The following is a 25,701-nucleotide window of genomic DNA, read 5'->3' as shown; positions in this document are numbered from 1 at the left end:
TGGTGATCAGCCTGAGGCAGGAACTGGAGAACAATTCTCTCTCCACTAAACAATACAGAAGATTTTGTTTAGTATCTGTACCCACCATTTGACCATAAACTCCATGGTGCTGATGATTTTGTGTTATCTACCATTATATTTCCAGCCTTACTACATAATAAATGTATAATGGAAAGTGAATGAACAAGAATTGGATCTGATAGAAAGAAAGCTATTTGATTATAACAGCATCTAAAAATGAATAAAAAATACAAGTCTAAACAAAGAGAAATAAAAGGTATCCAAATTGGCAAGGAAGAAGTCAAACTCTCTCTCTTCGCAGATGACATGATTCTTTATATGGAAAACCCCAAAGACTCCACCCCCAAACTACTAGAACTCATACAGCAATTCAGTAACGTGGCAGGATACAAAGTCAATGTACAGAAATCAGTGGCTTTCTTATACACTAACAATGAAAATACAGAAAGGGAAATTAGAGAATCGATTCCATTTACTATAGCACCAAGAACCATAAGATACCTGGGCATAAACCTAACCAAAGAAGTAAAGGACCTGTACTCGAGGAACTACAGAACACTCATGAAAGAAATTGAAGAAGACACAAAAAGATGGAAGACTGTTCCATGCTCTTGGATTGGAAGAATAAACATTGTTAAAATGTCTATACTGCCTAGAGCAATCTATACTTTTAATGCCATTCCGATCAAAATTCCACCGATATTTTTCAAAGAGCTGGAGCAAATAATCCTAAAATTTGTATGGAGTCAGAAGAGACCCCGAATTGCTAAGGAAATGTTGAAAAACAAAAACAAAACTGGCGGCATCACGTTACCCGATTTCAAGCTTTACTACAAAGCTGTGATGACCAAGACAGCGTGGGACTGGCATAAAAACAGACACATAGACCAGTGGAACAGAGTGGAGAGCCCAGATATGGACCCTCAACTCTATGGTGAAATAATCTTCGACAAAACAGGAAAAAATATTCAATGGAAAAAAGGCAGTCTCTTCAATAAATGGTGCTGGGAAAACTGGATAGCGATATGTAGAAGAATGAAACTTGACCATTCTCTTACACCATACACAAAGATAAACTCGAAATGGATAAAAGACCTCAACGTGAGACAGGAATCTATCAGAATCCTAGAGGAGAACATAGGCAGTAACCTCTTCGATATCAGCCACAGCAACTTCTTTCAAGATATGTCTCCAAAGGCTAAGGAAACAAAAGCCAAAATGAACTTTTGGGACTTCATCAAGATCAAAAGTTTCTGCACAGCAAAGGAAACAGTCAACAAAACAAAAAGGCAACCCACGGAATGGGAGAAGATATTTGCAAATGACAGTACAGACAAAAGGTTGATATCCAGGATCTATAAAGAACTTCTCAAACTCAACACACACAAAACAGATAATCATATCGAAAAATGGGCAGAAGATATGAACAAACACTTCTCCAACGAAGACATACAAACGGCTATCAGACACATGAAAAAATGTTCATCATCACTAGCCATCAGGGAGATTCTAATTAAAACCTCATTGAGATACCACCTGACACCAGTTAGAATGGCGAAAATTAGCAAGACAGGAAACAACGTGTGTTGGAGAGGATGTGGAGAAAGGGGAACCCTCTTCCACTGTTGGTGGGAATGCAAGTTGATGCAGCCACTTTGGAGAACAGTGTGGAGATTCCTGAAGAAATTAAGAATAGAGCTTCCCTATGACCCTGCAATTGCACTGCTGGGTATTTACCCCAAAGATACAGATGTAGTGAAAAGAAGGGCCATCTGTACCCCAATGTTTATTGCAGCAATGGCTACGGTCACCAATCTGTGGAAAGAATCAAGATGCCCTTCAACGGATGAATGGATAAGGAAGATGTGGTCCATATACACAATGGAGGATTATGCCTCCATCAGAAAGGACGAATACCCAACTTTTGTAGCAACATGGACGGGACTGGAAGAGATTATGCTGAGCGAAATAAGTCAAGCAGAGAGAGTCAAGTATCATATGGTCTCACTTATTTGTGGAGCATAACAAATAACATGGAGGACATGGGGAGATGGAGAGGAGAGGGAGTTGAGGGAAACTGGAAGGGGAGATGAACCATGAGAGACTATGGACTCTGAAAAACAACCAGAGGGTTTTGAAGGGGCGGAGGGGTGGGAGATTGAGGAACCAGGTGGTGGGTAATAGGGAGGGCACGTACTCCATGGAGCACTGGGTGTGATGCCAAAACAATGAACACTGTTATGCTGTAAATAAACAAATAAACGAATAAAAAAAAACAAAAAAAAGAAAAAAATACAAGTCTAAGCGATATGTAGAAGAATGAAACTTGACCATTCTCTTACACCGTACACAAAGATAAACTCAAAATGGATAAAAGACCTCGACGTGAGACAGGAATGCATCAGAATCCTAGAGGAGAACATAGGCAGCAACCTCTTCGATATCAGCCACAGCAACTTCGTTGAAGATATGTCTCCAAAGGCCAAGGAAACAAAAGCAAAAATGAACTTTTCGGTCTTCATCAAGATCAAAAGTTTCTGCACAGCAAAGGAAACAGTCAACAAAACAAAAAGGGAACCCACGGAATGGGAGAAGATATTTGCAAATGACAGTACAGACAAAAGGTTGATATCCAGGATCTATAAAGAACTTCTTAAACTCAACACACACAAAACAAATAATCATATCGAAAAATGGGCAGAAGATATGAACAGACACTTCTCCAACGAAGACATACAAATGGCTATCAGACACATGAAAAAATTTTCATCATCACTAGCCATCAGGGAGATTCAAATTAAAACAACATTGAGATACCACTTTACACCAGTTAGAATGGCCAAAGTTAGCAAGACAGGAAACAACGTGTGTTGGAGAGGATGTGGAGAAAGGGGAACCCTCTTGCACTGTTGGTGGGAATTCAAGTTAGTGCAGCCACTTTGGAGAACAGTGTGGAGACTCCTGAGGAAATTAAGAATAGAGCTTCCCTATGACCCTGCAATTGCACTGCTGGGTATTTACCCCAAAGATACAGATGTAGTGAAAAGAAGGGCCATCTGTACCCCAATGTTTATTGCAGCAATGGCTATGGTCGCCAAACTGTGGAAAGAACCAAGATACCCTTCAACGGATGAATGGACAAGGAAGATGTGGTCCATATACACAATGGAGTATTAATGCCTCCATCAGAAAGGATGAATACCCAACTTTTGTAGCAACATGGGCGGGACTGGAAGAAATCATGCTGAGCGAAATAAGTCAAGCGGAGAGAGTCAAGTATCATATGGTCTCACTTATTTGTGAAGCATAACAAATAACATGGAGGACATGGGGAGATGGAGAGGAGAGGGAGTTGAGGGAAACTGGAAAGGGAGATGAACCATGAGAGACTATGGACTCTGAAAAACAACCAGAGGGTTTTGAAGGGGCGAGGGCGTGGGGGGTGGGAGGTTGAGGAACCAGATGGTGGGTAATAGGGAGGGCACGTCCTGCATGGAGCTGTGGGTGTGATGCCAAAACAATGAACACTGTTATGCTGAAAATAAAAGAAAAATACAAGTCTATTCCTGTAATTAGGGGTTTGGCATGTCGGGGCTGAAACTAAGAATCTGGACCCTAAGAGCAGTAAGTGTGGACTTCTGCTTTGCTGACACCTTGCACTGGGTAGTTCTGGGCACATGACACATCAGCAATGGTCCTGGTGTGGCAATGAGGCTCCAGTGACTGGGAACTGAGACCTATCAGATCAGAGTGCCAGAGAACATAGAAGCTCCTTAAAGTTCTCTGTCTCAAAACTTTCAGACCCTTTTTGGGCTGGACATTTGGATGAAAGTTGTGGTTGAGCTTGGAGGAAAATAGAAGGGAAAAGAAAGAAATGTCAAGACACAAAATATATTGCTTGGTCTTTTATTTTGGTCTATTGGTAATTGTATTGAGCATTCTTTAATAGAACGATGTTAGGTGTAATCATTTCGATATCATACTGTGTCTCAGTCAGCACCCTGAAGAAAGTGAGGGCCTAATCAGTCACTGATTAACAGGGCTGAAGTCTCAGGGTGAACAAAATACAGCTAACTCTCCCCTACTTTGGGGTTAGATGGTAAATCTTCAGGTTTTTGCAATGAGGTTCTTGCTCTCTTCATAAGTTAAGCTAGAGACCAATATATGTCAGCCACTTCAGTTATTCTGGGAATTCCAGGTCCTCCTCCCCAGTCTTATTAGTGCCCCCTTAACCTCCTTGTTCCTTAAGGTGTAGATGAGTGGATTAAGGGATGGGGTTGCAACAGTGTAGAAAAGGGTGAGGAACTTCTCCTGTTCCTGAGCATAGCGTTTCTTGGGTTGGAGGTAAACAACTGTGACCGTGCCATAGAAGAGGGACACCACAAGAATGTGAGAAATGCAGGTGCTGAATGCCTTCTTCTGCCCTGCAGCTGACTTTATTTTCAGTACAGCCTTAGCAACGGCTCCATATGAGGAAAGAATGATGACCAGGGGTACCACCAGGAGAATGATACTGGCTATGGACATCTGGATTTCATTATAGGTGGTGTCTACACTAGAGGCCTGAATCAGGGCTGGGACTTCACACACAATGTCATCCACCTTGCGGTGGGAGCAGAAGGGTAACTGGAGGGTGGCGGGAGACTGGACCAGAGACTGGACTAGGCCCATCCCCCATGCAAGGATGGCCAGCTCCAGGCAGAGTTTGGGGTGCATGATAGCAGTATATTGCAGTGGATGACACACTGCCACATAGCGGTCCACAGCCATGACCACAAGAAGGACACATTCAGTGGCCCCAAGCCATAAGAAGACATAGAGTTGAATGGCACAGCCAATGTAGCTGATGGTCTTCTTTGGACCCCAGAAATTAACTAACATCTGTGGAACACAGCTGCTGGTGAAACAGAGATCTAGCAGGGAAAGGTTGCAAAGAAAGAAATACATGGGGATGTGGAGTTTAGGATCCTTTGAGGAAACAAGAATTATGACTATATTTCCTGCAATAGTCAAACAATAAAAGATCAGAACAACCCAGAAAAGTATCTTCTCCAAATGTGGCTTCTCAGAAAAGCCCAGGAGGATGAAATCACTGTGGCTGTCATTGCAAATTGTGATCATAGCTTCTGGAGCAGTCACCTCTTTGGAAAATTGTTCAAAAGTAGTGCTCAAAAGCCTGTGATGGTTCCAATACAGAGGCAGAAAGAGGGGCAGTATGACTTATTTGACTCCTTCCTACTCAAAGATGAGATTCTGCTACCTATAGTTTAGGGAAAAATAAAAGATTCAGTGACTTGTCCTAATCTTTGATACATGTCATTCATTAGGTCTCCGTTTCCTTTCCTCTTTTGCATCTTCTTCATATTTTACCCAGTTAGAATTTCTCATTATAAATATTATGTAAAGGATATATTAAACAGCTATTAGTAAAAATCACTTTGCTAAGTAATAAGAGACTACCCTATCTTTGCTTTAAAATATTGTACATTTACAACATTTATCATACAGTTTTTAATAAAAATTACTGTAACCATATCTTCTTTTGGCCTTTATGTCTTCATTTTGTTGTCTTGTTTCTCTGTATCTTTATATCTCCATTTATCTGAACATTCTCCTTCCATTGTTTTCCCATCCTGTCCTTCAATCTCCTTCTTCTTCCTCATTCCTTCTCACCTTCTCTTGATTTCTGAGCTTGAATTCCTCCTCGGTTACTTAATGCTATGTGATCTTAGGAAAGTTATTTAAACTTTTTTTCTTACTTTAGTTCTTTCTTTAGATTTTCTATTTGGAAAATAGAGGACAATCATAGAAACTATCTATGGGTGTTGGATGAATTAAATGTGAAAACACAAAGAAAACAGAGAGAAAGATAGAGAGATACAAGTAGAGAGAGAGAGAGATCCTGGCCCATGGTAACTATGTGATGTGTGTTAGCTACAAGTATTATCATGATAATGATGACACTATTCAAATGTTTGTTCCAGATGAAAAAAAAATCAAAATAGATAGGCAACATTTTGCAGAGAATATGAGTGGCATCATTAAGAAGAAATATTATATATCTATATAAGCTCCTTTCTAAAATAATTAGGAATGCAATCATACTGTTGAGGATCCATATCTGTACTCTCTCAACTCTGTTCCATTGGCCTATATGTCTATTTTTTTCCAGTACCATGCTGTCTTGGTGATCACAGCTTTGTAGTAAAGATTGAAGTAATACGACTGTATGTTAACTAACTGAAATGAAAATAAAAACTTGAAAAATGAAAAAAAAATATTGAAATCCAAGCAACATGATTTTCCCAGTTTTGTTTTCCTTTTTCAACACTTCCTTAGCAATTTAGGGTCTTTTCTGGTTCCATACAAATTTTAGAATTATTTGTTCCAGCACTTTGAAGAATGCCAGTGGAATTTTGATTAGGATGCCATTGAAAATATAGATGCCTCTGGGCAGTATAGACATTTTAACAATGTTTGTTCTTCTGATCCATGAGCATGAAATCCTTTTCCATCTTTTTGTGTCTTCCATTTCTTTCATGAGTGTTCTGTAGTTCCTTGAGTACAGATCTTTTACCACTTTGGTTAAGTTTATTCTAAGGTATCTTATGGTTCCTGATGTTAGAGTAAATGGAATCAATTCTCTAACTTCCCTTTCCATATTTTCATTGTTAGTGTATGAGAAAGCAACTGATTTCTGTACATTGATTTTGTATCCTGCCACATTACTGAATTGCTCTGTGAGTTCTAGTACTTTGGGTGTGGAGTCTTTTGGCTTTTCCATATAAAGTATCATGTCATCTGGGAAGAGGGAGAGTTCAACTTCTTTCTTGCAAACTCTGTGGTCAAATAATCTTTGACAATAACCAAAGAGGTAAAGGATCTGTACTCAAGGAGCTACAGAACACTCATGAAAGAAATTGAAGAAGACACAAAAAGATGGAAGACCGTTCCATGCTCTTGGATCGGAAGAATAAACATTGTTAAAATGTCTATACTGCCTAGAGCAATCTATACTTTTAATGCCATTCCGATAAAAGTTCCACCGGTATTTTTCAAAGAGCTAGAGCAAATAATCCTAAAATTTGTATGGAATCAGAAGAGACCCCAAATTGCTAAGGAAATGTTGAAAAACAAAAAACAAAACTGGCGGCATCACATTACCCGATTTCAAGCTTTACTACAAAGCTGTGATCACCGAGACAGCATGGTACTGGCATAAAAACAGATACATAGACCAGTGGAACAGAGTGGAGAGCCCAGATATGGACCCTCAACTCTATGGTCAAATAATCTTCAACAAAACAGGAAAAAGTATACAGTGGAAAAAGGACAGTCTCTTCAATAAATGGTGCTGGGAAAACTGGACAGCTATATGTAGAAGAATGAAACTCGACCATTCTCTTACACCATACACAAAGATAAACTCGAAATGGATAAAAGACCTCAACGTGAGACAGGAATCTATCAGAATCCTAGAGGAGAACATAGGCAGTAACCTCTTTGATATCAGCCACAGCAACTTCTTTCAAGATATGTCTCCAAAGGCCAAGGAAACAAAAGCAAAAATGAACTTTTGTGACTTCATCAAGATCAAAAGCTTCTGCACAGCAACGGAAACAGTCAACAAAACAAAGAGTCAATCCACGGAATGGGAGAAGATATTTGCAAATGACAGTACAGACAAAAGGTTGATATCCAGGATCTATAAATAACTCCTCAAATTCAACACACACAAAACAGATAATCATATCAAAAAATGGGCAGAAGATATGAACAGACACTTTTCTAATGAACACATACAAATGGCTATCAGATACATGAAAAAATGCTCATCATCACTAGCCATCAGGGAGATTCAAATTAAAACCTCATTGAGATATCACCTTACACCAGTTAGAATGGCCAAAATTAGCAAGACAGGAAACAACGTGTGTTGGAGAGGATGTGGAGAAAGGGGAACCCTCTTCCACTGTTGGTGGGAATGCAAGTTGGTGCAGCCACTCTGGAGAACAGTGTGGAGATTCCTGAAGAAATTAAGAATAGAGCTTCCCTATGACCCTGCAATTGCACTGCTGGGTATTTACCCCAAAGACACAGATATAGTGAAAAGAAGAGCCATCTGTACCCCAATGTTTATAGCAGCAATGGCCACGGTTGCCAAACTGTGGAGTGAACCAAGACGCCCTTCAACGGACGAATGCATAAGCAAGATGTGGTCCATATACACGATGGAGTATTATGCCTCCATCAGAAAGAATGAATACCCAACTTTTGTAGCAACATGGACGGGACTGGAAGAGATTATGCTGAGCGAAATAAGTCAAGCAGAGAGAGTCAAGTATCATATGGTCTCACTTATTTGTGGAGCATAACAAAGAACATGGAGGACACGGGGAGATGGAGAGGAGAAGGGAGTTGTGGGAAATTGGAGGGGGAGATGAACCATGAGAGACTGTGTACTCTGAAAAACAACCTGAGGGATTTGAAGGGGCGGGGGATGGGAGGTTGGGGAACCAGTTGGAGGGTAATAGAGCGGGCACATACTGCATGGAACACTGGGTGTGATGCCAAAACAATGAACACTGTTATGCTGTAAATAAACAAACAAAAAAAATAAAATAAAAAAAACAAAGAGAAATAAAAAAAAACAATGAGTACTCTTATGCTGAAAATAAATAATTAAAAAATAATCTTTGACATAGCAGGAAAAATATACAATGGGAAAAAGACAATCTCTTCAATGAATGGTGCTGGAAAATTGGACAGCTATGTACAGAAGAATGAAACTCAACGATTCTCTCACACCATACACAAAGATAAAGTCAAAATGTATGAAAGATCTGAACGTTGGGTAGGAATCTATCAAAATCCTAGAGGATAACATAGGCATTAACCTCTTTGACATCAGCCACAGCAACTTCTTTCAAGACACATCTCCAAAGGCAAAGGAAACCAAAGCGATAATGAACTTTTGGGACTTCATCAAGATCGAAAGCTTCTGCACAGCAAAGAAAACAGTCAACAAAACAAAGAGGCAACTCATGGAATGGGAGAAGATATTCACAAATGACAATACAGACAAAAGGCTGATATCCAAGATCTATAAAGAACTCCTCAAACCCAACACCCACAAAACAGATAATCACATCAAAAAACAGTCCGAAGACATGAACAGACACTTCTCCAATGAAGACATACAAATGGCTATCAGACACATGAAAAAATGTTCATCGTCATAAGCCATCAAGGAGATACAAATCAAAACCACATTGATGATCTCCCTGATATGAGGATGTGGAGATGCAACATGGGGGTTAGGGGGATTGGAGAAGAATAAATGAAACAAGATGGGATTGGGAGGGAGACAAACCATAAGTGACTCTTAATCTCACAAAACAAACTGAGGGTTGCTGGGGGGGTTGGGAGAGGGGGAAGGGGATTATGGACACTGGGGAGGGTATGTGCTATGGTGAGTGCTGTGAAGTGTGTAAACCTGGCAATTCACAGACCTGTACCCCTGGGGATAAAAATACATTATATGTTTATAAAAAATAAGAAATAAATAAAAAATTAAAAAAAAACACATTGAGATACCAGCTAACACCAGTTAGAATGTCCAAAATTCACAAGAAAGAAAACAACAAGTGTTGGAAAAGTGTGGAGACAGGCGAGGCCTCTTACACTGTTGATGGGAATGCAAGTTGGTGCAGCCACTTTGAAAAACAGTAGGATATTGCTCAAAAAATTAAAAGTAGTGCTACCCTATGACCCTGCAATTGCACTACTGGGTATTTACACCAAAGATTCAGATGTAGTGAAAAGAAGGGCCATATGTACCCCAATGTTCATAGCAGGAATGTCCATAATCGCCAAACTGTGGAAAGAGACAAGATGCCCTTCAACAGATGAATGAATAAAGAAGATATGGTCCATATATACTATGGAGTATTATGCCTCCATCAGAAAGGATGAATGCTCAACTTTTATATCAACATGGATGGGACCTGAGGAGATTATGCTGAGTGAAATAAGTCAGGCAGAGAAAGTCAATTATCATATGGATTCACTTACTCATGGAACATAAAGGATAAGGTAGAGGATATTAGGAGAAGGAAAGGAATAGTGAATTGGAGGAAATTGTAGGGATAGATGAAGCATGAGGGACTGTGGATTCTGAGAAACAAACTTAGGGTTTTGGAGGGGAGGGGGGAGAGGGGATGGGTGAGCCTGGTGGTGGATATTAAGGAGGGCACATATTGCATGGAGCACTGGGTGTGGTGCATTAAAAATGAATCTTGGAACACTGAAAAAAATAAAATTAAGATGTTAAAAAAGTGGTAATTTACATTTTTATGTGATTATTTAACTAATGTTTGTCTACCCTTCTGAACCATAAGCTCCACTGAAAAGGGCCTCTGCCATTTACTTTCTTCTCTCCACTGTACTCCCAGAACCTAACATACATGCTTGTCACATAGTAGGTGCTTAAAAAATACTTCAAGTGACTGAAACAATGAAAGAAAAAAAATGTAATCATACCAACTTTCCCACCATTGTAACTTACCTATCTTTATATTACAAAGCAGATATATCTGTATTTATTGTTCTTTCCTTGGCTTAAAACCCGATTACAAAACAAGTTTGGGAAATGCACTATCTTTTATTAAATTATGCAGTAGATCAAAAGAGATTCAGGAAATACTTGTTTCACTCCAACACTGGCCTATTTACTTAATGTACTAAAGGGCTGAATGCTCCTTTTCCTTCTTCACCTTTTGTGCTTTCCTCAATCTTGTTCCTGCTTCTTTGCTCTCACCAACTGTCCTATCCATGTGGCATGACAAAATCTGTCCTCTTGTTAAGGTTGTTTATATGGTACTTTGTAAATTTCCAGTGTTTCTATTCACAGTAAGCCTTTGCCAATGGAGTCACCCAACAAGACTCACTGAAGGAAAAATGAGTGTTAAAACAACAGATTTTGCCAATCTATGCCTGACAGTGATTCCTTTGAGTGCATGTTCATCCAAAAAATTTAAACTCCTAGACTCCCTTCCTTTTCCCAAATCAGTATGGTTCACGAAGTCTTACTTATTCCAATCTTCAAATAAAAATGTTCATTTTCCCAAAAAATTCCAGTTTATTAAATATTAAGTTAAACCAAATCATCAAAAGGAAAAGTGAATTGAGGTAAATCGGAGAGGGGTCAGAGCATGAGAGACTGTGGACTCTGAGAAACAAACTGAGGGTTTTGGAGGAGAGGGGGTTGGGGGGTTGGGTGATCCTGGTGGTGGGTATTAAGGAGGGCATGTATTGCATGGAGCACTGGGTGTGGTGCCTAAACAATGAGTCTTGGAACACTGAAAAAATAAAATAAAACAAACATAAAAAATCTTTTTTTAAAAATTAATTTGTTCTTTTTTTAAAAATTTCTTTTCAGCGTAACAGTATTGCTTTTGCACCACACCCAGTGCTCCATGCAGTACGTGCCCTCCCTATTACCCACCACCTGTTCCCCCAACCTCCCACCCCCCCGCCCCTTCAAAACCCTAAGATTCTTTTTCAGAGTCCATAGTCTGTCATGGTTCATCTCTCCTTCCAATTTCCCTCAACTCCCTTCTCCTCTCCATCTCTCCATGTCCTCCGTGTTATTTGTTATGCTCCACAAAGAAGTGAAACCATATGATAATTGACTCTCTCTGCTTGATTTATTTCACTCAGCATAATCTCTTCCAGTCCCATCCATGTTGCTACAAAAGTTGGTTTTCATCCTTTCTGATGGAGGCATAATACTCCATCGTGTATATGGACCACATCTTCCTTATCCATTCATCCGTTGAAGGGCATCTTGGTTCTTTCCACAGTTTGGCAACCGTGGCCATTGCTGCTATAAACATTGGGGTTCAGATGGCCCTTTTCACTACATATTAATGGTGGAATTGCAGATACTATTCCCACCTCTTTTTTCTATAGTTTATCCTTTTTTTTTTCAAATTATTCCACATAGAGTTGAGAAAATGCACCTATAATCAATGAATAGAAAGAAATTTTTAATTAGAGATCTACAAATGAAACAGATATTTAGGATCAGCAGCAGCACAGCCAAACTTGTCTGAGCTCTTACTAAGTAACTGACAATTGCCAAATGGATTAGTTTATTTAACCCTCACAGAAATTTTTTTTCAGGTGATAAAACATGCTTGATTCATCTTCCTATGCCTTATCATATATTTTTCATCACTTTTAAATAGTCCTAATAATGATAAAGTGAACTGGAGAAAATGAAATTCTTGGAAATACAGTTCAAAGTGTTTAAAATCCTATTAAAAAAATAAAGTTGGTCAAATGGCCCATGCAAGCAAGAATTCTCAGAAAAATCATGGCATGACCTGATACAATCTATTTTTTTAAAAGATTTTATGTATTTATTTGACAGGCAGAGATCACAAGTAGGCAGAGAGGCAGGCAGAGAGAGAGAGAGAGAGAGAGAGAGAGAGAGAAAGAGAGAGAGAGAGAGAGAGAGAGGAGGAGGAAGCGGGCTCCCTGCAGAGCAGAGAACCCGATGCAGGGATTGATCCTAGGACCCTGAGATCATGACCTGAGCTGAAGGCAGAGGCTTAACCCACTGAGCCACCCAGGCACCCCAGATACAATCTATTTTATAGTCATACCGTTGAGGTGAATTCAGTTGAAGAACGTGATAAATCATCATGCAGTTATTTATCTAAAGTTTTCACAGCATTATGTGTTTTTGCTTTCACACAACTCGCTCAAAGTTCCTCTCCAAATATTCTGGCCTTACTGATTCCTATCTGATCCCCTGTACTGGATTGTGTCTGACTTTATTCACACACTAGAAATAGGCCCATCAGTCAGAAGTCCTCATGCTCACAGGTAGCTCCCAAACAAGGTATCACTCATGTCTCATATCTTTGTTTCGCTACTGTGCATTTCAGAAAATCCATACCTCTTCTTCAAGTCTCTGTCCTCTTTTCTGTATTATTGTTCCTTTATTTTCTGTAGCATTTTTGCAAAGTAGAGTTGAAATGTTAGCATTGTGTTTGTAAATCTGAGCTTGATACTTCAGGGGAGGAGTAAAGTGTGATGTTTAAAAGAATCTCAGAGTCTTGCAGATTTTCTCATCTTCTAAACCAAGCTACCTCCTCTTCTATCCTGTGACTTTCATCCACTTCCAGTAATTACTGGTTTGTGTTCTTTGTCTATTAAGGTTGCTCCTTCTTTTCTGCTTTTCTTCTTCCTTCCTTCTTTCCTTCCTTCCTCTCCTTTTTTAAAAAAGATTTTCTTTATTTATTTGACAGAAATCACAAGTAGGCAGAGAGGCAGGCAGAGAGAGTGGGGGAGGCAGGCTCCCTGCTGAGCAGAGAGCCCGATGCGGGGCTCAATCCCAGGACCCTGGAATCATGACCTGGCCAAAGGCAGAGGCTTAACCCACTGAGCCACTCAGGCGCCCCCCCCTCCTTTCTTTTTTGATAGTAATGTCTATACCTATTTATATCCCTATCTATGTGTCTATCTCCATCCATCCATGTTCTTTCTCTCAGTTGCTTTCTATTCTCTCATCATTAGAGATGTATGTTTTCTCCCTGGTTCAACTATTCTCCAAAGGTTCATGGGTTGGAGGAGAAAGTCTTTGATTAACTGTTTACTGCACAATATACAAGAATTCTCTTCATCACTGTTCTGTTGGCACTTGTCTTGTTCCCTCAAATATCAATTTCCCTGTGATTTTTCTCTTAGCTCACCCCTTCTGCCTGTCAGAACAGGAAAAACTCCCGAGACTCAGTTCAGTGTGATTCCTGTGGCTGCCAGTGTGGAATACAATATTTACAATATTTACATCTCACCTTCTAAGGCAGGTGTCTCTGGTGACAATGTAGCTCACTTTCTCAGCCCACCTCTGATTTCAGCAGAGCTGCAATGAACAGTTCTGTGTGAACCCAGATTCATCTTACACACCTTGACAGTGACCCATTTTGAGCAGGCTGATATGTCTTCCCTGTCTGCTTCAAGGCTTTATCTGACACAGGGGGAGCCAACCTGGCACTTAGACAAGTGCCACGCAGAAACATAAGAGATTTAATGACCTAGGGGAAATCTTCAAACAAGGCAGGATGGTAATTAGTGGGAAATGCAACCCTTCTTTCAAGCAGAAGCATACCTCCTCTATGCTTTTCAGGAGGTCCTGGGAGAACTGAGCTCATGTCGTGCACAACTTGGCTACTACACCCTTAGGTTGGTTTGCTTTCTTATCTCTCTCACTCTGCTTCCCTCACTCATTCTTCTTGAAATCACCTCCTAAATCAAGTGTTCAAACCTAATTACTTCTCTCAAGCTCTGTTTTTAGGGCACTTAATCAGAGTTGCAAGAGGAGAAAGCAGATTCTTAGATGACCTTACACAAGAGGCATCACTCACCAGACAGTAACAAACCTATCATTAATTTGGGGCAAATGGAATTGTGGTAACTCACAGCATGCTCTAACATCAGCATCACTAATGAACGTTCTTACCTAGTGTGACTTGGGAGGAGGTACATGTAGGAGGAGAAGCATTGGGGTATATGGTACATCTAACCCTTGAGAGATTGGGAGTAGTGATAATTAGATTATTATTAGGTTATTATTAGGTTTGCTGGTTTTCTTTTTTTTTTATTTGTTTATTTTCAGCGTAACAGTATTCGTTGTTACTGCAACACACCCAGTGCTCCATGCAGTACATGACCTCCCTATTACCCACCACCTGGTTCCTCAACCTCCCACCGCCCCACCCCCGCCCCTTCAAACCCTCTGGTTGTTTTTCAGAGTCCATAGTCTCTCATGGTTCATCTCCCCTTCCAGTTTCCCTCAACTCCCTCTCCTCTCCATCTCCCCATGTCCTCTATGTTCTTTGATATGCTCCACAAATAAGTGAGACCATATGATACTTGACTCTCTCTGCTTGACTTATTTCGCTCAGCATAATCTCTTCCAGTCCCGTCCAAGTTGCTACAAAAGTTGGGTATTCATCCTTTCTGATGGAGGCATAATACTCCATTGTGTATATGGACTACATCTTCCTTATCCATTCATCCGTTGAAGGGCATCTTGTTTTTTCCACAGTTTGGCGACCGTGGCCATTGCTGCTATAAACATTGGGGTATAGATGGCACTTCTTTTCACTACATCTGTATCTTTGGGGTAAATACCCAGCAGTGCAATTGCAGGGTCATAGGGATGCTCTATTCTTAATTTCTTCAGGAATCTCCACACTGTTCTCCAAAGTGGCTGCACTAACTTGCATTCCCACCAACAGTGTAAGAGGGTTCCCCTTTATCCACATCCTCTCCAACATACGTTGTTTCCTGTCTTGCTAATATTGGCCATTCTATCTGGTGTCAGGTGGTATCTCAATGTAGTTTCAATTTGTATCTCCCTGATGGCTAGTGATGATGAACATTTTTTCATGTGTCTGATAGCCATTTTTATGTCTTCGTTGGAGAAGTGTCTGTTCATATCTTCTGCCCATTTTTGGATATGATTATCTGTTTTGTGTGTGTTGAGTTTGAGAAGTTCTTTATAGATCCTGGATATCAACCTTTTGTCTGTACTGTCATTTGCAAATATCTTCTCCCATTCCGTGGGTTGCCTTTTTGTTTTGTTGAGTGTTTCCTTGGCTGTGCAGAAGCTTTTGACCTTGATGAAGTCCCAAAAGTTCATTTTTGCTTTTGTTTCCTTGGCCTTTGGAGACATATCTTGAAAGAAGTTGCTGTGGCTAATATCGAAGAGGTTACTGCCTATGTTCTCCTCTAGGATTCTGAGAGATTCCTGTCTCACATTGAGGTCTTTTATCCATTTCGAGTTTATCTTTGTGTATGGTGTAAGAGAATGGTCAAGTTTCATTCTTCTACATATCGCTGTCCAGTTTTCCCAGCACCATTAATTGAAGGGACTGTCTTTTTTCCATTGTATATTTTTTCCTGTTTTATTGAAGATTATTTGATCATAGAGTTGAGGGTCCATATCTGGGCTCTCCACTCTGTTCCACTGGTCTATGTGTCTGTTTTTATGCCAGTACCACGCTGTCTTGGTGATCACAGCTTTGTAGTAAAGCTTGAAATCGGGTAATGTGATGCCGCCAGTTTTGTTTTTGTTTTTCAACATTTCCTTAGCAATTTGGGGTCTCTTCTGATTCCATACAAATTTTAGGATTATTTGCTCCAGCTCTTTGAAAAATACCGGTGGAATTTTTATCAGAATGGCATTAAAAGTATAGATTGCTCGGTTGAGTCAAGATGGCGGGAAGTAGGAGGAGGCACCATTTCAACCTGTACCCTAAAGTGAGCTGATTACCTACCAACGAACTCCGACCACCCATGAAATCAGCCTGAGATCAGAATTATACACGTCTGGATCTCTACTGGAGCAGAAGACGCCAGTGGCAGGTAAAGCAGACTGGGAGCATCGGACTGATATCGGAAGATAAACAAAAGGGGGAGGGAGCCACCAGAAGTGACCGATTGGAAAGTAACACCCCAACACGAGAGTGCTCTGCGTCTGGGGACCAGCATTAACTTGGAGTCTGGTTGAAAGCACTCAACAAACAGCAAAGGATCATGGGGGGTTATAGTGGGAACCTGGGCGGTTAGGGTCAGGGACCTAAGTCCCCGGACCCAGGACAGCCTCCCCTGGCACGGAGCCAGAGAGAGTGCGGCGGAGAAATCAGGTCTCCGTCCCTGAGCCGCCAGTGCACCTGAATGCCAGCGCGCCCGAGAACGAGTGGGGTCTGGCTCCCGTGAGGGGCTGGGAGCCTGGCCAGATGGCAATCCTAAAAAGCACGCGTCCCACACCCTCCCTTGGGATAGGTGCTCATAGGCGCTAGCCTGGAGCTCTGGCATCCAGAAAAACCAGACATTCCCAGCCCGGGACAGCGGGAAAATCTCAGTGTGCGATCTCTGCTCAGAACCTCTCTGGCGATCTGGAGCTGCCTAGACAGCCACCGCTGCCCTGGTTTTGGGTACAACGAGGAGCTCCTGCATCCCCAAGGACAGTGACTCAGAACCGACTCTGCCAGCAGCTTTTGCAAAACAGTCTGAGGCTTCTCTCTGAGAGGGAGGTTGGGGTGCTGTTTGCTCTCCTCTAAACCTCCAAAAACCATCAAAAGCTGTCAAGGCGAGAGAAAGCAGATGAAAGAACATAAAAACCCCCAGAGAACAAAAGGCTGAAAAAAACAGTTTCCTGAAAAAAAAAAAAAAAAGAGCTCACCCCCTTGAGGGGAGTGGGAGGACCTAACTCAGGGAACATCATTGTCTGAAAACCCACGTGGCAGGCCCCTACCCCAGAAAACCAACCAGGAAGGAAGAAAGAAAAAAAAAAAAAAAGAACTACAAGAGAACAACCACCACTACTTCATAAATACAACTTTTATTTTTAACTCTACCAATATTCTGGTTCTTTTTTTTTATACATACAGATAATTTTTTAACCTATTTACCATCACACTGAGATGTCCAGTACATCAAATTCTTTAATAACCTTCTAACCTGAACTTTTTGATACATACACCCGTGTTTTTCTTTTGCTTTTCTATTTTTTAAGTCTTTTTTAATTTTAACTTAGTTTAGTCTAGTTTATTCTTTTGTAATTTTTATTTTCTACTATACATATAGAGTTAGACTTCAAGGTAATCCCCTTTCCCCAATCAATGCCACCCCTATAGGCAAACCAGTTTCTAATCCCCCTGTAACTTAGGAAAGTTGAGTCCCTTAACAAAAACATCAAGATACCTTCAGGAAGAATCAAAATAACCTTCTTTACCCACACTGAGAATCTATAACCATTCTACCAATTTTTCCTTCCGCCAGTGTTTCTGTGAATTTGTGTTTGTCCTGATAATATATAAATCGTATACTTAGGGTTCTTTCTGATGAGGTTCTTCCCTTTCTTTTGCTTATATATACATATTTTTTTCTCTTGTCATATACTTTTATCACCATTTTTGTCTGTCTGTTTTTGTTTGTATACTCCACAAATCTTACCTTGTGGCCCATTTGGGCTGAACCTTCTCTTTTATATTCCCTTTTTTTCCTATCTCTCTCTCTCTTTTTTTTTCCTTTTTTCTTTCCCCTTTTTTTTCTTTCTTCTTCTCTATTTCTTTTTCTTTTCTTTTTTCTCTCATTTGGGTGGGGAATCCTGATTGCACAGAAGCGTTCCAGGGTGCACATTGACTGCACCACAATCGATACATCCAGCTGCATCTGTTCAGTCATCTCTTTCCAAAATGACTAGGAGGAGCAATGCCCAACAGAAGAAAAATACAGAAGATGGGCCTTCTGCAACAGAGCTAATGGCTATCGACATAGACAATACGTCAGAAAAGGAATTCAGACTAACAATTATCCAGGCAATAGCTAGGTTGGAGAAAGCCATGGATGACCAAACAAAATTGATTAGGGCAGAACTGAAAGCCACCAGGGATGATGTTCAAAATGCTCTCAATGAGTTCCAATTGAGTCTAAATTCTCTAAAAGCTAGGGTAACTGAGACAGAAGATAGAATTAGTGACCTGGAGGACAAACAGATAGAAAGAAATGATCAGGAGGAATCCTGGAACAAACAGCTCAGAAGCCATGAAAACAGAATCAGGGAAATAAAAGATGCCATGAAATGTCCAACGTCAGAATTATTGGAATCCCTGAAGGGGCGGAAAAAGAAAGAAGTCTAGAAGATATAGTGGAAGAAGTTGTCTATGAAAATTTCCCCAATCTCACGAATGGAAACAACATTCATGTACTAGAGGCAGAGAGATTTCCTCCCAAGATTTTAAATTCTCGAAAGTCCTCATGACACCTTATAGTTAGAATGAGGAATTATATTTCAAGAGAGACCCTCTTAAAAGCAGCTAGGACAAAAAAGCTCCTTACATACAGAGGAAAGCCCATTAGAATAACGTCAGGTCTTTCCACAGAGACCTGGCAAGCCAGGAAGGGCTGGCAAAATATATTCAGAGTACTAAATGAGAAGAACATGCAACCAAGAATACTCTATCCGGCAAGACTGACATTTAAAATGGATGGAGAGATAAAGAGTTTCCAAGACCGGCAAGGCTTAAAAGACTATGCAACCACCAAGCCGACACTTCGGGAAATATTAAGGAGGGTCCTATAAAAGAGAAAAAATCCTAAGAATATCAATGAATAGAAATATAGAAACAATCTCCAGACAGAAAGACTTCAAAGGCAACACGATGTCAATAAAAACCTCTCAATAATCACTCTCAATGTGAATGGCCTAAATGCGCCCATAAAACGACACAGGGTTGCAGATTGGATAAAACGACAGGACCCATCCATATGTTGTCTACAAGAGACCCATTTTTGAACCTAAGGATACACCCAGACTGAAAGTGAAGGGATGGAGAAGCATCTTTCATGCCAATGGGCCTCAAAAGAAGGCCGGGGTGGCGATTCTCATATCAGATAAATTAGATTTTAAACTAAAGACTGTAGTCAGAGATACAGAAGGACACTACATAATTCTTAAAGGGACTATCGGCCAAGATGATCTAACAATTGTGAGTATCTATGCCCCCAATAGGGGAGCACCCAATTACATAAGAAAACTATTAATCAAGATAAAGAGTCATATTGATATGAATACAATAATACTAGGAGATCTTAATACGCCTCTCTCAGAAATAGACAGACCATCAAAGCAGAAAATTAATAAAGAAATAAGAGCATTGAATGAAACATTGGACCAGATGGACCTCATCGACGTATACAGAACATTCCACCCTAAAACAACAGAATACTCATTCTTCTCAAGTGCACATGGAACCTTCTCCAGAATAGACCACATACTGGGTCATAAAGCAGGACTCAACCGATACCAAAAGACTGACATTATTCCCTGCATATTCTCAGATCACAATGCTTTGAAACTGGAACTCAATCACAAGGAAAAGTTCAGAAGGAACTCAAACACCTGGAAGCTAAAGACCACCTTGCTTAAGAATGCTTGGATCAACCAGGATATCAAAGAGGAACTTAAACAATTCATGGAAACCAATGAGAATGAAGACAGTTCGGTCCAAAACCTATGGGATACAGCAAAGGCGGTTCTAAGGGGGAAATACATAGCCATCCAAGCCTCCCTCAAAAACATTGAAAAAATCCAGAATACACCAGCTGTCTCTACACCTTAAAGAACTGGAGAATCAACAACAAATCAAACCAACTCCACATGCAGGAAGGGAAATAATCAAGATTAGAGCAGAGATCAATGAGGTAGAAACGAGAGATACAGTAGAACGTATCAATGAAACTAGAAGTTGGTTTTTTGAAAGAATCAATAAGATCGATCAACCATTGGCCACACTAATCCAAAAGAAAAGAGAGAAAGCCCAAATTAATAAAATTATGAATGAAAAGGGAGAGATCACAACTAACACCAAGGAAATAGAAACAATCATCAGAAATTATTACCAACAGTTATATGCCAATAAGCTAAGCAACCTAGATGAAATGGATGCATTCTTGGAAAACTACAAACTCCCAAAATTGAACCAGGAAGAAATTGACAACCTGAATAGACCAATATTTAGTAATGAGATTGAAGCAGTGATCAAAAACCTCCCAAAAAACAAGAGCCCAGGACCTGACGGATTCCCTGGGGAATTCTACCAAACTTTCAAAGAAGAAATAACACCAATTCTCCTGAAGCTGTTCCAGAAAATTGAAGCAGAAGGAAAACTTCCAGACTCTTTTTATGAAGCCAGCATTACCCTGATCCCCAAACCAGGCAAAGACCCTACCAAAAAGGAGAATTTCAGACCAATATCACTGATGAATATGGATGCAAAGATTCTCAACAAGATCCTAGCAAACAGGATCCAGCAGCACATTAAAAAGATTATCCACCATGACCAGGTGGGATTCATCCCTGGGTTGCAAGGTTGGTTCAACATTCGCAAATCAATCAGTGTGATAGAACACATCAAAAAGAGAAGAGAGAAGAACCACATGGTCCTCTCAATTGATGCAGAAAAAGCATTTGACAAAATCCAGCCTCCGTTCCTGATGAAAACGCTTCAAAGTATAGGGATAGAGGGAACATTCCTGAACTTCATAAAATCTATCTATGAAAGACCCACAGCAATATCATCCTCAATGGGAAAAAGCTTGCAGCCTTCCCATTGAGATCAGGAACACGACAAGGATGCCCACTCTCACCACTCTTGTTCAACATAGTATTAGAAGTTCTAGCAACGGCAATCAGACAACAAAGAGAAATAAAAGGTATCCAAATTGGCAAGGAAGAAGTCAAACTCTCTCTCTTCGCAGATGACATGATTCTTTATATGGAAAACGCCAAAGACTCCACCCCCAAACTACTAGAACTCATACAGCAATTCAGTAACGTGGCAGGATACAAAGTCAATGTACAGAAATCAGTGGCTTTCTTATACACTAACAATGAAAATACAGAAAGGGAAATTAGAGAATCGATTCCATTTACTATAGCACCAAGAACCATAAGATACCTGGACATAAACCTAACCAAAGAGGTAAAGGACCTGTACTCGAGGAACTACAGAACACTCATGAAAGAAACTGAAGAAGACACAAAAAGATGGAAGACTGTTCCATGCTCTTGGATTGGGAGAATAAACATTGTTAAAATGTCTATACTGCCTAGAGCAATCTATACTTTTAATGCCATTCCAATCAAAATTCCACCGATATTTTAAAGAGCTGGAGCAAATAATCCTAAAATTTGTATGGAGTCAGAAGAGACCCGAATTGCTAAGGAAATTTGAAAAACAAAACGAAAACTGGCGGCATCACGTTACCCGATTTCAAGCTTTACTACAAAGCTGTGATCACCAAGACAGCGTGGTACTGGCATAAAAACAGACACATAGACCAGTGGAACAGAGTGGAGATCCCAGATATGGACCCTCAACTCTATGGTCAAATAATCGTCGACAAAAGAGGGAAAAATATTCAGTGGAAAAAAGACAGTCTCTTCAATAAATGGTGCTGGGAAAAGTGGACAGCGATATGTAGAAGAATGAAACTCGACCATTCTCTTACACCGTACACAAAGATAAACTCGAAATGGATAATAGACCTCAACGTGAGACAGGAATCTATCAGAATCCTAGAGGACTACATAGGCAGTAACCTCTTCGATATCAGCCACAGTAACTTCTTTCAAGATATGTCTCCAAAGGCCAAGGAAACAAAAGCAAAAATGAACTTTTGGGACTTCATCAAGATCAAAAGTTTCTGCACAGCCAAGGAAACAGTCAACAAAACAAAGAGGCAACCCACGGAATGGGAGAAGATATTTGCAAATGACAGTACAGACAAAAGGTTGATATCCAGGATCTATAAAGAACTTCTCAAACTCAACACACACAAAACAGATAATCATATCAAAAAATGAGCAGAAGAAACAAATAAAAATAAATATATAAAAAAATGAGCAGAAGATATGAACAGACACTTCTCCAACGAAGTCATACAAATGGCTATCAGACACATGTAAAAATGTTCATCATCACTAGCCATCAGGGAGATTCAAATTAAAACAACATTGAGATACCACCTGACACCAGTTAGAATGGCCATTAGCAAGACATGAAACAACGTGTGCTGGAGAGGATGTGGAGAAAGGGGAACCCTCTTACACTGTTGGTGGGAATGCAAGTTAGTGCAGCCATTTTGGAGAACAGTGTGGAGATTCCTGAAGAAATTAAAAATAGAGCTTCCCTATGACCCTGCAATTGCACTGCTGGTTATTTACCCCAAAGATACAGATGTAGTGAAAAGAAGGGCCATCTGTACCCCAATGTTTATTGCAGCAATGGCTACGGTCGCCAAACTGTGGAAAGAACCAAGATGCCCTTCAACGGATGAATGGATAAGGAAGATGTGGTCCATATACACAATGGAGTATTATGCCTCCATCAGAAAGGACGAATACCCAACTTTTGTAGCAACATGGACGGGACTGGAAGAAATTATGCTGAGCGAAATAAGTCAAGCAGAGAGAGTCAAGTATCATATGGTCTCACTTATTTGTGGAGCATAACAAATAACATGGAGGACATGGGGAGATGGAGAGGAGAGGGAGTTGAGGGAAACTGGAAGGGGAGATGAACCATGAGAGACTATGGACTCTGAAAAACAACCAGAGGGTTATGAAGTGGCGGTGGGGGGGGGGTGGTGGGAGGTTGAGGAACCAGATGGTGGGTAATAGGGAGGGCACATACTGCATGGAGCACTGGGTGTGATGCCAAAACAATGAACACTGTTATGCTGTAAATAAACAAATAAAAATAAATAAAGAAATAAAATTAAAAAAGAAAGAAATTATGCTGAACGAAATAAGTCAAGCAGAGAGATTCAAGTATCATATGGTCTCACTTATTTGTGGAGCATAACAAATAACATGGAGGACATGGGGATAAAGAGAGGAGAGGGAGTTGAGGGAAACTGGAAAGGGAGATGAACCATGAGAGACTGTGGACTCTGAAAAACACCCAGAGGGTTTTGAAGGGGCGGGGAGGGGGGTGGGAGGTTGAGGAACCAGGTGGTGGGTAATAGGGAGGGCACGTACTGCATGGAGCACTGGGTATGATGCCAAAACAATGAATACTGTTATGCTGTAAATAAACAAATAAACGATTAAAAAAAATGAGAAGAACCGCCTTTGCTGTGTTCCATAGGTTTTGGACCGTAATGTCTTCATTCTCATTGGTTTCCGTGAATTGTTTCAGTTCATCTTTGATCTCCTGCTTGATCCAAGCATTCTTAAGGAAGGTGGTCTTTAGCTTCCAGGTTTTTGAGTTCCTTCTGAACTTTTCCTTGTGATTGAGCTCCAGTTTCAAAGCATTGTGATCGGAGAATATGCAGGGAATAATGTCAGTCTTTTGGTATCGGTTGAGTCCTGCTTTATGACCCAGTATGTGGTCTATTCTGGAGAAGGTTCCATGTGCACTTGAGAAGAATGAGTATTCTGTTGTTTTCGGGTGGAATGTTCTGTATATGTCTATGAGGTCCATCTGGTCCAATGTTTCATTCAATGCTCTTATTTCTTTATTAATTTTCTGCTTCGATGATCTGTCTATTTCTTAGAGAGGCGTAGTAAGATCTCCTAGTATTATTGTATCCATATCAATATGACTCTTTATCTTGATTAATAGTTTTCTTACGTAATTGGGTGCTCCCATATTGGGGGCATAGATATTCATAATTGGTAGATCGTCTTGGCGGATAGTACCTTTAAGAATTATGTAGTGTCCTTCTGTATCTCTGACTACAGTCTTTAGTTTAAAATCTAATTTATGTGATATGAGAATCGCTACCCCGGCCTTCTTTTGAGGCCCATTGGCATGAAAGATGCTTCTCCATCCCTTCACTTTCAGTCTGGGTGTATCCTTAGGTTCAAAATGGGTCTCTTGCAGACAACATATGTATGGGTCCTGTCGTTTTATCCAATCTGCAACCCTGTGTCATTTTATGGGCGCATTTAGGCCATTCACATGGAGAGTGATTATTGATAGATACGTTTTTATTGACATCGTGTTGCCTTTGAAGTCTTTCTGTCTGTAGATTGTTTCTATTTCTCTGGATTTTTTCTCTTTTATAGGACTCCCCCTTAATATTTTCTGCAGTGTCAGCTTGGTGGTTGCATAGTCTTTAAGCACTGCCATGGACCTTATCTTCTTTATCCATTCAGCTGTTGAAGGGTATCTTGTTTCTTTCCACAGTTTGTGAAATTTGGCCATTGCTGCCATGAAAATTAGGGTAGAGATGGCCCTTGTTTTCACTACTTTTGTATCTTAAGGTAAATAACCAATATTGCAATTGCAGGGTCATAGGGTAGTTCTCTTGTTAATTTCTTAAGGAATCTGCACACTTTTTCAAAGTGGCTGCACCAACTTTTATTCCCACCATCAGTGTAAGAGAATTCCCCTTTCTTCACATCCTCTCCCACACTTTGTGCTTACCGTCTTGTTAATTCTGGTCATTCTAACTGGTGGAAGATGGTGACTCAGTGTGGTTTTTAGTTGAATATCTCTGATGGCTAATGATGATGAATATTTTTATGTGTGTGTTAGCCATTTGTATGTTTTCTGTTTTTTAATTTTTTTATTGTGTTATGTTAGTCACCATATAATACATCATTCGTTTTTGATGTAGTGTTTCTAGATTCATTGCTTATATAAAACACTTTTAATTAGACTTTAAGAAATCCTTGTGAATTCCAAAGTGAGAAAGGTATTAATCTCTATTTTTCCTAAACATTTTAAAGTCATACCCTAAATACACCTGGAATTAGTGTATGTGTATGGTAGAAGGTGGGGGTCCAAATTTGTTTTTCCATATAAGTAACCAGATCCCAGTTTAATTTATTGAAATTGACATTATAGCTGTTGAATATATCAAGGTTCTGCATATGTGTTGTGTATTTTTGGGTGCTGGTATATTTCTGGGTTCTGAATTCGGTTCTCCCACTCAGTCTCTTTTCCTTATATGATACAACCTAGTGTCATTTTTTTAGTATCTTATTGTGCTTAAATTCAATTAATTAACATATCTGTCATTAGTTTCATAGATAGGCTTTAATTATTCATCACGTGCAAAGAACACCCAGTGCTCAGTACATCACAT

General features: G+C 40.1%; 1 protein-coding gene across 1 annotated transcript; it reads right to left on the bottom strand.

The window, feature by feature from the left end:
- Positions 1-4,197: 4,197 nt before the first annotated feature.
- Positions 4,198-5,142, bottom strand: LOC123942281 (olfactory receptor 2H2-like). Its single transcript, XM_046006130.1, has one exon. The coding sequence runs from the start codon at positions 5,140-5,142 to the stop codon at positions 4,198-4,200; it is 945 nt and encodes a 314-aa protein (XP_045862086.1).
- Between the last annotated feature and the right edge of the window lie 20,559 nt (positions 5,143-25,701).

Source organism: Meles meles, chromosome 5 (genome assembly GCF_922984935.1).
Source record: "Meles meles chromosome 5, mMelMel3.1 paternal haplotype, whole genome shotgun sequence".
Classification (NCBI taxonomy): domain Eukaryota; kingdom Metazoa; phylum Chordata; class Mammalia; order Carnivora; family Mustelidae; genus Meles; species Meles meles.
The sequence above is the reverse complement of the archived record's forward strand: the minus strand, read 5'-3'. Positions and strand labels throughout refer to the sequence as shown.

Bases quoted from the DNA above. Each gene is read 5' to 3' on its own strand.
- LOC123942281 (XM_046006130.1), bottom strand. From the start codon at position 5,142: ATGATCACAATTTGCAATGACAGCCACAGTGATTTCATCCTCCTGGGC.